At 55.0% G+C, this 13,679-nt stretch overlaps 5 protein-coding genes across 5 annotated transcripts; 3 read left to right on the plus strand and 2 right to left on the minus strand.

Moving 5' to 3' along the window:
* Window positions 1–979: 979 nt before the first annotated feature.
* Window positions 980–2,925, plus strand: BDP81DRAFT_401548 (uncharacterized protein). The gene is made up of 2 exons (XM_060588811.1): window positions 980–1,472; window positions 1,572–2,925. Exons 1-2 carry the CDS (start codon window positions 1,348–1,350, stop codon window positions 2,611–2,613), a joined length of 1,167 nt encoding a protein of 388 aa, XP_060451510.1. The 5' UTR covers window positions 980–1,347; the 3' UTR covers window positions 2,614–2,925.
* A 2,026-nt stretch (window positions 2,926–4,951) lies between these two features.
* BDP81DRAFT_4399 (uncharacterized protein) lies at window positions 4,952–6,668 on the plus strand. Its single transcript, XM_060591451.1, has 2 exons — window positions 4,952–5,096; window positions 5,173–6,668. Exons 1-2 carry the CDS (start codon window positions 5,092–5,094, stop codon window positions 6,272–6,274), a joined length of 1,107 nt encoding a protein of 368 aa, XP_060451511.1. The 5' UTR covers window positions 4,952–5,091; the 3' UTR covers window positions 6,275–6,668.
* BDP81DRAFT_412726 (uncharacterized protein) lies at window positions 6,662–8,033 on the minus strand. The gene is made up of 2 exons (XM_060589236.1): window positions 7,510–8,033; window positions 6,662–7,279 (listed from the first exon to the last, which is right to left on the minus strand). The coding sequence occupies exons 1-2, from the start codon at window positions 8,024–8,026 to the stop codon at window positions 7,101–7,103; spliced, it is 696 nt and encodes a 231-aa protein (XP_060451512.1). The 5' UTR covers window positions 8,027–8,033; the 3' UTR covers window positions 6,662–7,100.
* A 520-nt stretch (window positions 8,034–8,553) lies between these two features.
* Window positions 8,554–10,190, plus strand: BDP81DRAFT_363109 (CobW/HypB/UreG). The gene has a single exon (XM_060586460.1). The coding sequence runs from the start codon at window positions 8,732–8,734 to the stop codon at window positions 9,821–9,823; it is 1,092 nt and encodes a 363-aa protein (XP_060451513.1). The 5' UTR covers window positions 8,554–8,731; the 3' UTR covers window positions 9,824–10,190.
* Window positions 10,191–10,208: 18 nt separating this feature from the next.
* On the minus strand, window positions 10,209–13,148 carry BDP81DRAFT_307418 (leucyl-tRNA synthetase; the record flags this gene model as incomplete). The annotated part of the gene is made up of 2 exons (XM_060583364.1): window positions 10,209–12,566; window positions 12,618–13,148. 2 exons carry the CDS (start codon window positions 13,146–13,148, stop codon window positions 10,209–10,211), a joined length of 2,889 nt encoding a protein of 962 aa, XP_060451514.1.
* Window positions 13,149–13,679: the final 531 nt, after the last annotated feature.

The following is a 13,679-nucleotide window of genomic DNA, read 5'->3' on the forward strand; positions in this document are numbered from 1 at the left end:
CTATCCCTACTTGTGGATCTTGATGCCGTAACAATCCCGGTCGTCCGGCGCAAACTTGGATCTCCCACCGATTAACCATCACGACAGCGCGGATGACGGATCAACTGAGCCGACAAAAACATTGAGAAAGGACAAGGTGATGCCAAGGCTCGGGACGCGGGGCAGTACAGGACGAGGCCGGAGGGTCAACGTGGCCGGGTCGGGATAAGAACACAACCAGGTCGGGATAGGAACTTGGCCGGTCCGGAGGGATTTGGGTTCAGTCCCCCGAGACTCTGACTAGGGGGAGCTTTCCTCCGCACGGGCCCGGGTTGTTGACGAGCTCCGCGTCACACGCTCAATCATGTGACCTCGCCACGCCCTTCCTTCCTGAGAGAGTCGTCACGACTTGCCCTCGTGAGGATTCTTTGTCATGACGGCGCCTGCTTTTCAATCTTGCGCGGTTGGTTGTACCTTTGTGTGACTGCAAAAAAGTCCGCTCCGCTCCGCACCGCGCGCGTGCGTGCTCGCTCGCATGCTCGCACTCTCAAACATAGCTTTCCCTTGCAAGTGTGCTGCTCAATCATCAAATGTCTTTGTCTAAGCCCATTTCTTGCTGTATGCTCCCTTGTAAATAGCGCAAGCGGATATTTCTCCCTCCCTCTTTCAAAGCGAATTGCATGAGTCACTTGCACCTTGTTCCCCTCGCGCCTAGTTTACAGGTAAAATAGATTGTAGTCCTCTTACCTGACTAATAACTGTATCCGCCCCGAGCGGCTAATCCGTAAAGATGCGCTTTGTCACAAATCCACAATGATCAATCTAGTGTAACTGTTCTAGATCTCTATCTGAGGTGGTGGTTCCTTCCCGTCTTGGGTGTCCGTCCGGGGTTGAGAACTTGGGACTTTCCGGGAGGGCCCTGTCGATGAGTCGGGTGCTCTACGCAGAAATGTCTCCGAGTTACACCGCGTACTACACCTTGGCGCCCCATTGCACGCAAAAAAAACCTAGGCGTAATTTGAAGGCCGATTCTCCTATCGTACACAACTTTAATTCCTGAGTTGACGCATCTGAAGTCCGTTCCAATTTTGTATAAAGCGATTCTGTCGCCCTCGCTCTCTTCACTGATAGTAGAGACCTGGCTTGCTCATCCACAATCAACTCACACATCTTCCGAACGTTCCGAAACGAATCAGAAACTCGGAAGAGCTACATCCTAGCATAACTGCAAGGGGTGCCAAAAACCCTTGATACGACCTATCGCTGTCTTCGAGCTACCAAGCTTCCTCGAGCTATAGAAGCTTCTTTACGCAACTTCTCCTACCTAAGCTTGCACACGAACACACCAAATCTCTGAACAAAGCGATAATGCCTACCCTCGTCGTTCTGGGTGCCGGCCTGGCTGGCCTGCCCATTGCACACCATGCTTTGAAGCATACGGTGCCGTTGGTAAAGGACCTGAAGGTCGTCTTGGTGACGCCCAATTCCGAGCAGTAAGTTTCCCTCTTTGGTGGCGTAGCACACACACACACACACACACACACACACACACACTATGCAAGACGTCATCCACTTACACCCAAGCTTCATAGCTACTGGAACCTCGCCTCCGTTCGCGGCGTCGTGCCGGGCCAGTTTGGCGACGACGTGCTCTTCCACCCCATTGAGCCGTCATTCGCAAAGTACCCCAAGGAAAGCTACGAGGTCATCATCGGCAAGGCCGAGCAGCTCAACGACGACAAGAATACCGTCGACGTGGTGGTCAACGACGGCAGCCGCAGGTCAATCGCCTACGATGCCGTCGTCATCGCGACCGGCACCCGCGCCAAGGAGAGCATGCCGTGGAAGGAGGTCGGCACGACGGAGGAGACCAAGAAGGCACTCGGCGACATTCGCCGACAGCTTTCCGACGCCAAGAGCATCGTGGTCGCCGGCGGCGGCATCACGGGCACCGAGACGGTGGGCGAGATCGGCTTCGAGTACTCGCAGAAGTGCAACAAGGACGTCTACTTTATCTACAACGACGAGTTGCCCCTCGGCCCCCCCTTCACCGACAGCGTACGCAAGGCGGCGCTCAACGAGCTGCAGAAGCTCAACGTCAAGACGATCCACAACACAAAGGTCACGAGCGTAAAGACCGATGCCAACGGCCAAAAGACGCTCGAGCTGACGGACAAGAGCGGCAAGAAGACGACGCTGCAGACGGACGCATACCTGCCGACCGTCGGCGACATCCCCAACACCTCGTTCCTGCCGTCCAACATGCTCGACCCGCCCGGATACGTCAAGCAGGACAACAGCCTGCGCGCGACCGGCCACGACAACATCTTTGTGGTGGGCGACGTTGGTAACCTCGAGGGCGGGTACGGGCGGCTGGCAGACTTGCAGGTGCAGCACGTGGTGAAGAGCATCCAGGCTCACTTCACGGGCGCGCCGAGGCCGGCGCCGTACGTTGTCGACCCAAAGGTAGTGGCCGGCATCACGATTGGACGGAGCAGGGCGACTGGCCAGATGGGAACGTGGAGGTTGCCCAGTATCATTATCTGGATGTTCAAGGGCCGGTATATCGGCACCGACTACGCTAAGGATTTCGCTGCGGGTTCAAGAACCATGACGGTCGCCAAGAACTGGTAGAAAAAGAGAGAAAGAGATAAAGAGATAAAGAGATAAAGAGATAAAGAGATAAAGAGATAAAGAGAACCGGCTAATGGTAGATGCATAATTGGGTGTTCAGGCGCTTGGGATAAGGGGAAGGGGGGGAAGCCCTTCGTAATGTAGGGCTGGCAGGCTGCTTCAGCGAATCGAGCCCGTGGAGTCCAACAGTCTTGGCTTTTGGTGTTTTCGGTGTCGTTCCGCGTGGCAATGGAGCTCTTTGAAATCTCTGGTATGATGGAATTCCTCGACTGGTTAGACTAGACGGGGCTGAATGATAATCTTATTCCTGAGCATGCATGACCAACGTGGTGATGGTAACACTGGAACGGTGAAGCTTGAAGAGCGCGGCCCCACATATCGAAGTGGGCACTGTGGATTATGCAGAAATCTCTGCAGTATCGCACAGTGCCAATGGACAGTGGTTCAACAAACGCCTTGCACGGTAGGAGTGATGGGTCGGACCCAAGACGGCCTAGCGCCAAATTCCAGCAGCTTCAAAAGGGCGGCTCGCTGCCAAAAATATTTTTCTCTTTCTTCTTCTTTTTTTTCCTTAGATCAAAAAGTAACCCAGAGCTGCCACGACCTACACCCAGTCTTTTCTCACGGTGTAGCGTTGCCTTTTCCTCTCTTCGGAGTTGGATCGCTCTGCAGATTAAAATTCCCTGGATTATAGGAAGTCTCTCCCCAGGCCCATTTCACGGGCGGTGGGTGAGGGATGCTGTTGATGGGGGACATGCCAAATTCTCGAATCAGGCATGAGTCGTATTTACGTTTTTTCGCCTTGTCGCCCGCTCGTCGAGGCGATGGAGTGCACTACCATTGAAATAGTGAGACCTGCGGTGCCAGTAACCCGGATAGCGCTCATTCTGCTGGTCGTCAACTGGATGCCGTTTGCAAAGAAATTTGAGGTTTTTGAGGAGGTACTTTCCTGCAACTGAAGTACCGACTCTAACTTTCGCTCCCAAGGAACCTTGGGTCCAGGAACGGCCCCGGCAAGTGATGGGAGAATGTCCCGAGCCTCATAACCTGTTCAAGTTGACGCCATGCCGGTTGGCTGGACTGGTTCAGTGCCATAATTGCCATTCCCTACGTGCCGGAGCTGAATTCAGACTCTGTGCAAGTGGTGGAAGGCATAGAGCATGCCAACGGCATCTCTCGTCATTTTGGGGCTGAAGAGGATTAAGGCAAGAGAAGGGTGCAGTGAAGTGTGTCTGGCAACTGTCAACACCGTCTTCACTCTTCAACGAACCACAAAGCGAAGAAAAGGTGGTCCTCTGGTGCAAGAGTTCCTTCCGTAAGGGAGTATCCGTCCCTCCTGGTTCCTTCCATTCCCAATGCCGCCGCCTCAGCGTTGCCGTGAGGGTCGATCAAAATCCCAGGAGGACGAGACACGGGCGTGACAGCCTCAGGTACAAGGGGGGAAAGATCCAGGCACGAAAAAAAGCGGTTTAGGTTCTAGACTGTTAGTCCCGAATTTGCACGTGTCTTGGTTTTGAACCTCCTGGAGTCCTGACAGACGACAAGACGGTTGAAAGCGTTTCCATAGGCCCTCTTTCTCTCTTCTCCTCATTCACTCTTTTCCCTCCGTTGAGGTGTAACCATGCCACATGTCTTGGCCCCTGGCTGCATTCTTGACCATGCCCCCGAGCAATGCTGCTGCGCGTCAACGCCCCGGCACCCGTCTGAGTCTCTGATCCCGGCATACAGGATATGTGCCCTTGCCTCTTTTCGTCCGTCGTCGTTGCCAAGCTGGTGATAGTATCCCCACCTCTAGCAATCAAGCTACACGAAGGATTGGAAGATGGTTCTCCTCAATCCGACTTCTCGGATCAGCCGCACCACCTCTAGCATCCACTCCGGCCCTCCAAGGTGGACATTACCGCATGCTTTCCCTACTCACACGGGATGGAGAGGACATGTCTGATGTCAACGGCTCCTCCCAAGGGGACCATCGTCGTCCGGACCCGGGCTCTGAGGAATGTACCGCAATGTCCCATCATTCCCACCAGATGCTTGCTTTCATACAGCCAGTCGGGGGGGAACAACGTACCCAGGGACCGGGCTTGTGTGTGTGCGTATGTGTTCCAGCTAACCCCCTTCTTGGTTCTTGGCTCGCCTTTTGCCGTGCTCCTGACTGTTGCTGGTCTCTCCCTATAAGACGAAGAGGCCGGCCGTGATGAAGGAAACTCTTGGATTAGCCCTTTCGTTCCCCAGTTCTCTCTCTCCTCCCCCCCGTTCCCCCGGTCTTCCGCCCCTAGACGAAGTCTCGCTCACCCAGTCGTTCGTTGGACTCTGTCCCCTCACATTCGTTCCGTAATTCCAGGATAACCTGTCTGTCGCTCGTTCCGTACAGCTCAATCTAATCCCTTCGCTCGCCCCGTACAACTAATTCCAAACCCTCAAATCCATATACGCCTAATCAACTCTCCCCCAAGCTAGTACTAAACAACAGTCAAGATGAGGTGAGAACACCATCCCCTTTTTTGATATATCACCATCACCTCTCGTGTTACACAGACTCGCTGACATACACCCCAGTTCCGGAGCCCTTACCACCTCGGCCTTCTTCACCTGCGACCCGGCGGCCACGGTCACCGCCACCGCGACCACCAATGTCTACACCACCGTGTACACGACAACGGCCCTCGCCGCCAACCCCTCCACCTCGTGGATGGCCACTTACACCGTCACCGAGGTCTGCACCGGCCAGCCCTGGGAGTACGTGACCAAGGAGATCCCCCCTTGCTTCGCCCCCACCACCGTCTTCTGCGAGCCCTGCGCCCAAAAGACCATCCCCATCATCTGCCCCATCCCGACCCCGACCGCCGACGTCGTCATCAACGGCAACGGTGTCACCGCCAACTCCAACCCCGTCATCACCGCCGCCCCCTACGGCGTCTACGGATCCTACGGCTCCTACAGCAACGGTAACGGCCAGGGCACCGGCAACGGAGGCGGCGCCAACAACAACAACAACAACAACAACAACAACAACAACAACAACAACGGCGGCTCTTCCCCCGGCGGCGGTGCTGGAGGAAACGGTGGCGGCTCCAACGGCGCTGCTCCCTCTGGCAGCCAGGGCGCTGGAAGCTACGGCGTCTACGGCAGCTACGGCTCTTACAACAACGCTGCACCCGGCGGTGGCTCCCCTGCTCAACCTGGCCAGTCCGGTGCCCCTGGTGCTGGCGGCGCTCCCGGCGCTGGCGGTGCTCCCGGCGCTTCTGGAGTTCCCGGTGCTGGCGGTGCTCCCGGCGCGTCTGGAGTTCCCGGTGCTGGCGGTGCTCCCGGCGCGTCTGGAGTTCCCGGTGCTGGCGGTGCTCCCGGCGCGTCTGGCGCTCCCGGTGCCGGTGGTGCCCCCGGTGGAACCCCCGCTCAGTCTGGCGCTCCTGGAGCCCCTGGCGCATCCGGTGCTCCCGGTACTGGAGGCTCTTCCGGTGGTGCTGGAGGCGCTGGCGGTGCCCCCGGCCAGTCTGGCGCTCCCGGCTCCGGCGGCGGTGCCTCTGGCTCGACCGCCACCGGTGGTGCTTCCGGCTCCACGCCGTCCACAGTCCAGGTCGCCTCCGCGCCGTCTCTCAAGAAGAGCCTCGGTCTCCTTTGCGGTATCGCAATGGCTGCCGGCCTTACCATCTTTGCTTAAATCGACTCTCTAATTTTTTCCATTCCCATCATGCATCTCCATAACGCCGTGTGCTCGCGCCCAAATATCAAAAAAGGGGAAAAGAAAAAGGTTGACGGGAGAAAGGTTCATTGGAAAAATACGGTTTTTTGGATCCTTGTTCTGTATTAATCTTTGGCTATAATTCCCGGGAGTTTCGAACTTTTTCAAACATGAAAGAAAGATGTCATTTTTGTTTACTAATTGGCGGCATTTGTGGGCTACTGCTGCCCACAGCGGAGTTGACATAGGTGGACAAAGGGCCCAAAGGTGTTTCGATATTATTTTGAATCAATAACGTTGTTGTTTTTTTAGATTGAAGTACGAATACAGGTTTTCCTTGAGGGTGTCTTTGCTATGCCCCCCCCCCCCCCTCTCTCATACGCGCACCCTGCTTCCTTTCCCTTTTGGCGAATGCGTGTTTTGAGAGGATGATGAGGGTGTTGGAGTCGTTGCTCATGATGTGAGGTTGGATGCTAGTTGGTTTCCCCGCGTTTTGATCAGCGCCAAGCCCGTTGACAGAATCGCGCTATGGGATGACGTTGCGAGGGGTAGGTGTGGGAGGGGAGAAAAAAAGCAGGTGAGTGCAAACTTAAGCCAGCTTCATTTCGTCGTGAAGGCTCATAAAATCGATGATGGTTAGAATAACCAAAGCAAAAACGCCGCCAATTCAATAAAAAAAAACTTGTTATCCAGGCCTCTCTGGTGCTTGTTTTCCTTTGGTCTGCTAGGAGATGCAGTATAGGGGGTTTAGGAATGAATGGCGTTGTTCTTCTTTCCTTGGTCGCGCTCCTGTTTCGCCAAAACTTCATTGGAGAATGCCGTCTTCTCCCTTGCTACGGTGCTGCTGGCGGATAAACTCCTCCACCTGGACGTCGTCGTACGGCCGTTCGGGCGGTCCTGGAATTCCAGGGCGCGAAATCTTTTCCTCCTTTTCTTCCTGCGGGTTTCCGAGGATCTTGGCGGCGGCTGGAATGTACTGTGTCACTTTTTTTTGTGGAATGTCCTTGATGAGCTACACGTATCTAGACAAGTTTGAGGGAAAGGCCAGGGGGAGACTTGAATCGGTAGGGCAGAGCAGTGCAGGGCAGGACAAGACGGGATCATCTGGGTTGTTGTGTAGTGCAAATGCGAAGGTTCATGAAACTGAAGAGACGGTATAGTTATGATGTGTTGACATGATGGCAAGGCGGGATGGGTGTGATGCTTTTACCAACCTTTCTCGACAATAGGGTTCTGCTTAGGCTCTTCTTCGGATTTACGGGCGTCGTGGGCTGCCTGGTCCAGCTTCTGCTTGAAGCTCAACTCGCGGCCTTTATGCGTGATCTGAGGCTCAGGCGCAAACTTGCTGTTGGGTTCCGCAGACATGATGGGTGGCTGGTGCGGCTGAGATAATTGGTGTCGGGTGGTAAGGGAGGGTGTTCGGATGCGATGATGGCGTGTCGTCAAGGTCGTAGGGCTGAGACGGTGGGTCGATGTGATATGAGATGGGCGACGAAAGACGATAGTGACAGTAGGTAGGTAGGGCGATGATGGATAGGTACTGAGTTTCTTGTGAAGTAAAATTGAGTTTCTCGAGTGTGGCGGAGCAGCAGGCATTGATAGACTAGAAGGTAAGATGGAAGGAGGAAATAGCCCGACAGGGCTGGGGGAGCTGGGGAAGGGGGTTACTTCAAGCAATACGGTAAGGTAGGTCAGAATCCAAACGTGGCAAGCGGTTCTGCGCGGGTTCATGGAAATGGGGCCGCTGGGATGGATGGAGCTGGGCTGGACCTGAATGCAGTAATGGAAAGCAGGAGTCGGGGACTGGGCAGAGGCGGGTAGACGGTGACCGCGCGTCCCAGCTCCAGGCTATGATCGCATAGGTCTGGGCGGGGGGGGGGGGGGTGGGTGGGGGGGGGGGAGACTGGACTGGACCTTTTCCTCCAGGCTTGGATGAAGACCAACCCGTAGCTGAGGTGGATGTGTGCGATTCAATTCGATTCGGGGAGGACGGGCTGATCTGGTGCCTGCCGTGCTTGCCTGGTTTGCTTGGTTGCTGTCGATGTGATGCAGGAAAGATGGTGTGAGCCACCCGCAAACTGGGGCCAATGACGTCAAACCGCCTAGCTCGGCACTGCAGTCCCCTTGGCTGTCCGCTAAGATAACCTTAAAATCCCCAGCGAAAGGGGACGTCTTATCGGCTCTTATCGGATGCCTTATCGGACTGCACCGGCGCTCTGCGACCCCTCCATCCCACCACCACGCGACAACCCGCTTCCGAGCGGCGGCGCCATTTTCCTCAACACAAAAAAATTGGAGGGTGATCTGATGTAATCCAGACACCATACCTACATCAAAGCTTAACAGCTGTGATTTACCCAGCCGGTCGTTCACGGTCTTCAACTTTATAGAGTTTCCCCGACACACGTGCGCGCACTTTGCGACTTTTTGCCAATCATGGCGCCCATCCCCATCACAATCATCACCGGTTTCCTCGGCTCCGGCAAGACGACGCTGATCCTCAACCTCCTCCCCCAGCTCAAGGCCGCGAACTCGTCCTACAAGCTCGCACTGCTCAAGAACGAATTCGGCGACCTGGCCGTCGACTCCCAGCTGGCCTCCTCCAACGCAATCTCGGGCGTGCAGGAGCTCCTCAACGGCTGCATCTGCTGCAACCTCGTCGGCCAGCTCAGCGTCGCCCTCGCCGAGCTGCACGCCACCGTCCGCCCGGACCGCATCGTCATCGAGACGAGCGGCTCTGCCTTCCCCGCGACGCTGGCCCTCGAGGTCAACCGCCTCGCGCGCGAGACGGGCAACTATACCCTCGACGGCGTCATCAGCGTCATTGACACGGAGAATTGGAAGGGGTACGAGGATACGAGCTACACGGCGCGCATTCAGGCAAAATACACGGACTTGATTGTGTTCAACAAGTGGGAGCTGTGCTCCGAGGACCGCTTCGATGAGGTTCTCGACAGAGTGGGCGACCTCGAGGTCGATATTCCCTGGGTCAAGAGCAAAAAGGGCTGGGTTGGCGCTGAGCTGGTCTTTGGCGTGGACGGTGGTCTCGCGCAGGGCCTTACGGAAGAGCACACACATGATAACGACAACAAGGGCGAGGACCACTCGCACGACCACCAGACAGAGGTCGAGGTTCTCTCGATCGAACTCAAGGGTCCCAAGGACGCGGCTGTCAACGCAGACAGCTTGCAGAAGCTGTTGCGCGCCGCGCCGAAAGACGAAGTATACCGCATAAAAGCCGTCTTGACCGCGTCGTCGACGGTGAGAGACTCTGACGAGGATTCTCAGATCCCCACACCGCCGCATCCTAAATCTCGCTACATTCTCAACTGGGCCTTTGGTCGGTGGACGTTTACGCCAATCGCAGAGGGTGGGGCCGAGCACGCTTCCAGTGAGGGAGCTTTGCTGCGTATGACTATGATTCTGGGACGTTATGAGAGTGGCAAGTGGAAAAAGAAGCTCGAGACTGGATCGTTCCTGGAAGTTGAGGGCGGCGAAGGCGAGTTGATTGTTACAAAAATCGCATGAAAAGAAATGAATAGACGAGAAGATGATGTAGACTTACACGACAAAAAAGGCGCATACAGGGAGCTTCAAGGGTATGCCGTAGACTTTGAGGCATAGCAACGCGAAGAGAGCAGAAGTTAGTTGAGAGCACAAAATTACAGAAATTACCACACTTCAAAGTATTAGAAAAGCTCCTAGTCTTGTTTGAGTAGGACTCTGAATTGCAGTGCCGTCCCTTCAATATCGGTGCGGAAGCTTCAAGGCGAACGCGGATGTACTTAAGATGGTCCTAAACTCAAAAACTGTAGACACGGCTGGCAGAGTTAATATGAGTGATGTTTGTTTCTTCTTTGTTTCGGCTTCCATGTTGTACAAACCACCGGGTATCTCATATACTTTTACACCTCTAGACTACAAAGTTAATCGTCTTGCCGCCACGAGCTAAGATGACTCTCCTCGGGGATGTGACGTCGAATTGACCTCCAGTAAACTTGGCCTTGCCCTCATCAGACTTGAGAACCTCAGCGACCATCCAGTCGCGCAATGCCTCTCCCTCCAGACCAGAAGGGGGGTTGGGCACTTCTACAACACCGCGCAGCTTTCCGTTGATCTGAATAGCCACAGACTGCTTACGCGGCTTCAACAGGGACAGCGTGTTGTCCTGCGCAGGGAAAGTGGGTTCTTCGAAGATGGAACCTGATTTGGGATGCAGGAGGCTCCAACACTCTTCAGAGAAGGCTGGTGCAATTGGGGCCATCATCCGAAGGAGAACAGACATGGCTTCCCTCTGAACAAGAGGGCTCGCTCCAGTGTTCTCCTGGAGGGTATTAGTCAGACTCATAAGGTCTGAAACGATGGTGTTCATCGGATAGACAGTCTCGTAGGACTGGGTAATGGAACCAATTGTTACTTGAACGGCTCTCCAAATGGCGGCGTCAGCGTCCCAGACAGCGAGCTCCTTGTCGCCCAGAGAAGACAAGCTGTTTGAGCGCTCCTCAAGGTAAGCCACGATGGGCTTTTCTTCGACCGACAACTCCTGAAGTTTGGCTGCATGGTCATGAAGCCTATGCAGCCAACGCGTGACTCCGGCGATCTTGTCCTCGTCCCAGTTAAGGATGTCGCCCACAGGCGCTTGGAAGAGCACGTGAGCTCGGGTTGCATCAGCGCCGTATTTGGATATGAACTCGGTCGGGTCCACTCCGTTGTACTTGGACTTGGACATTTTCTCAAATGACACATTTGCCGTAGCCCCTGTGGCCACGACTTTGGGGTTTGCAGGGTCCTCCAAGTCAACCTCGTCTGGCTTCAGGAACCTTCCTGACTTGGGATCGGTGTACGTCTTGCCGTGCACCATACCCTGTGTAATTAGTCTCTTGAATGGCTCGTGGACCGAGTCAGCTTCGCCTGAAGCAGGAAACAGTTCTGTTGTGGCCAGGAACTTGTAGATGAACCGGGCATAGAGGAGATGCAAGATGGCATGCTCAATACCACCAATGTACAGGTCCACCGGCAGTGATTTTGCCGCCTCAACAGAGAGCGGCTGTGATGTGTTGTGAGGATCCGCGAAACGCGCGTAGTACCAACTTGAGTCGACGAAGGTGTCCATGGTGTCGGTGTCACGCTTTGCATGACTGCCACACTTGGGGCAGCTAGTATTCACCCAGTCTTCGGCTCTCTCCAATGGGTTACCAGCCTTCCCATCTGTCCAGTGATGGCTGACGTCGGGCAATCTGACCGGCAGCTGATCATCCGGAACAGGCACTGGGCCACAGGAGCCACAGTGAATTACAGGAATAGGCGTTCCCCAGTATCGCTGACGACTAATCAACCAGTCTCTCAATCTCCATTTCTCAACCGGCTTAGCCAAGTCTGCCGCCTCAAGGATGCCAATGAGCATCCGGCCCGCCTCAGTGGAGGATTTACCCTTGAAAGGACCGCTGTTTGCTGCCATGACCCCATGCTCGACGAAAGGTTCGTTCGCAATTGCGGAAGTTGACTCGTCTTCCGAAGCCGCCAACACAAACCTCACGGGCTCGTCATAGTGATGCTCCTTCCAGAAAGCGTTATCCCGCAGATCGTGACCGGGAACACCCATCACAGCGCCTTCGCCGTAGTCGCCAAGAACATAGGGCGCAACGTACACCGGGATGGATTTCTTGGTGTCGTCGGGAGTCTGCTCGTGGTATGCCAGCGGGTTGACAGCCCTTACGTGCGGCAGCATATAACCGACCTTGGAGTCTTTAGGCAATGCGGGTAGAGTATCTAAGTAAGCTTGAAGCTCGGGGTCGGCCTTCGCTAATGAAGTCACGATCGGGTGGGTTGAGGCAAGGGCGAGATACTGGACCCCAAACAATGTGTCCGGCCGCGTCGTGAAGACTTCGATAGCTGCGTGGACATCGTGGCCCATGGCCATGACTGGGAACTTGATTACGGCGCCAGTAGATTTTCCGAGCCAGTTTTTCTGCATGGCCAAGACCCTCTCAGGCCAAGCGTCGTTCTGGGCAAGTGTATCCAAATCCTTCAGCAATGCGTCTCTGAACTCAGAGATGCGGAAGAACCACTGCTTCAGCTGGCGCTTCTCGACCTTGGCACCGGATCTCCAAGAACATCCATTGGCGTCAACTTGCTCGTTGGCAAGTACTGTCATATCGACCGGGTCATAGTTGACCTCTGCTTCAGTCTGGTAAGCGAGGCCACGTTCGAGCATCATCAAGAAGATCTTTTGGGTGTGTTTGTAGAATTCGGGGTCGCAGGTAGTCAGTTCCTAAGAGACATCGTGTCAGCTAGAGTAGAGATGGCGAGCTAGGGAACAAACCCTCTCCCAGTCCCAGCTGCCATTCATGACCTCCAGTTGTTCCTTCATCTTGGCAATATTGGTCTGGGTCCAGGTCGCAGGTGCGATTCCACGGTCGATGGCAGCGTTTTCAGCCGGAAGACCGAATGCATCCCATCCCATCGGCAACATCACGCGGGACCCCTTCATCGTGTGATAGCGAGCAAGAACGTCGGCAATTGTGTATACGCGCAGGTGGCCGAGATGCAAGGTACCAGAGGGGTATGGGAACATCGGAAGCACATATTGGTTCGGCTTGCTGGAATCATCGTTTGCCGTAGAAGCTTTCGACGCATCCCACTTCTGACGCCACTTCTTATCGAGAGCGGTGAAATCAAGTTTGATATCGGCATAGCTCCGTCGTTGCGTCGCTTGAGCTAGGTACGGGCTTGCGAAAGACGGAACCTGTCGAGAAGCTACGAGAGCCGGGGTTGGTCGTGCATTCTTCGCCAAGGTCGCGATGGACCGACTGGACCAGAGGCGGCCGACATGTTTCGCGTGGATCAATTGCATTGGTATGGTGTTTTCATAGTCGTTGGGCAGGGAAAGGTAGGTAGGTAGTGGTCGTTGGTGGAGGAAGCAAAAGACAGCAAATTTAGAGTCATGCAACGGCGTCACGCTATCGCGGGTTGAAGCGAAGAAAGCGGTGTTCGCGTTTGCAGCTGCCGTGCAGCTCCATCAAAAACGGAGAGCTCTCTGGACCCCTGCATCTCCGCCCCTACCCTGCGGAATTTTAGTGGCAGACTGGCAGGTGGCCCTGCAGGGGAACGTCATTTGTTCCGCACACCCCTGGGACATATCATCTATGAAGGAAGGTGTGACAGTGCTGGACCAACACCATGGCACGGGGCTCTGTCGTGATTGGGGTTTCAATATTCGGGTTTTATAATGCAAGGCGATTCTTGCTTTGAGCAAGGTAGTACTGGGAAATTTTGTCGAGGTCACCTTTCCAGAAACATTGAGCTGGTGCATAGAGGTTGTAAACAAAGATAAGTTTTCTCCAAGGGCAACGGACGAGAGCGCTGAAAGAAGGGGGCGGCGGAA

This window comes from Colletotrichum phormii, assembly GCF_030913505.1.
Source record: "Colletotrichum phormii strain CBS 102054 chromosome Unknown BDP81scaffold_1, whole genome shotgun sequence".
NCBI classification, from domain to species: domain Eukaryota; kingdom Fungi; phylum Ascomycota; class Sordariomycetes; order Glomerellales; family Glomerellaceae; genus Colletotrichum; species Colletotrichum phormii.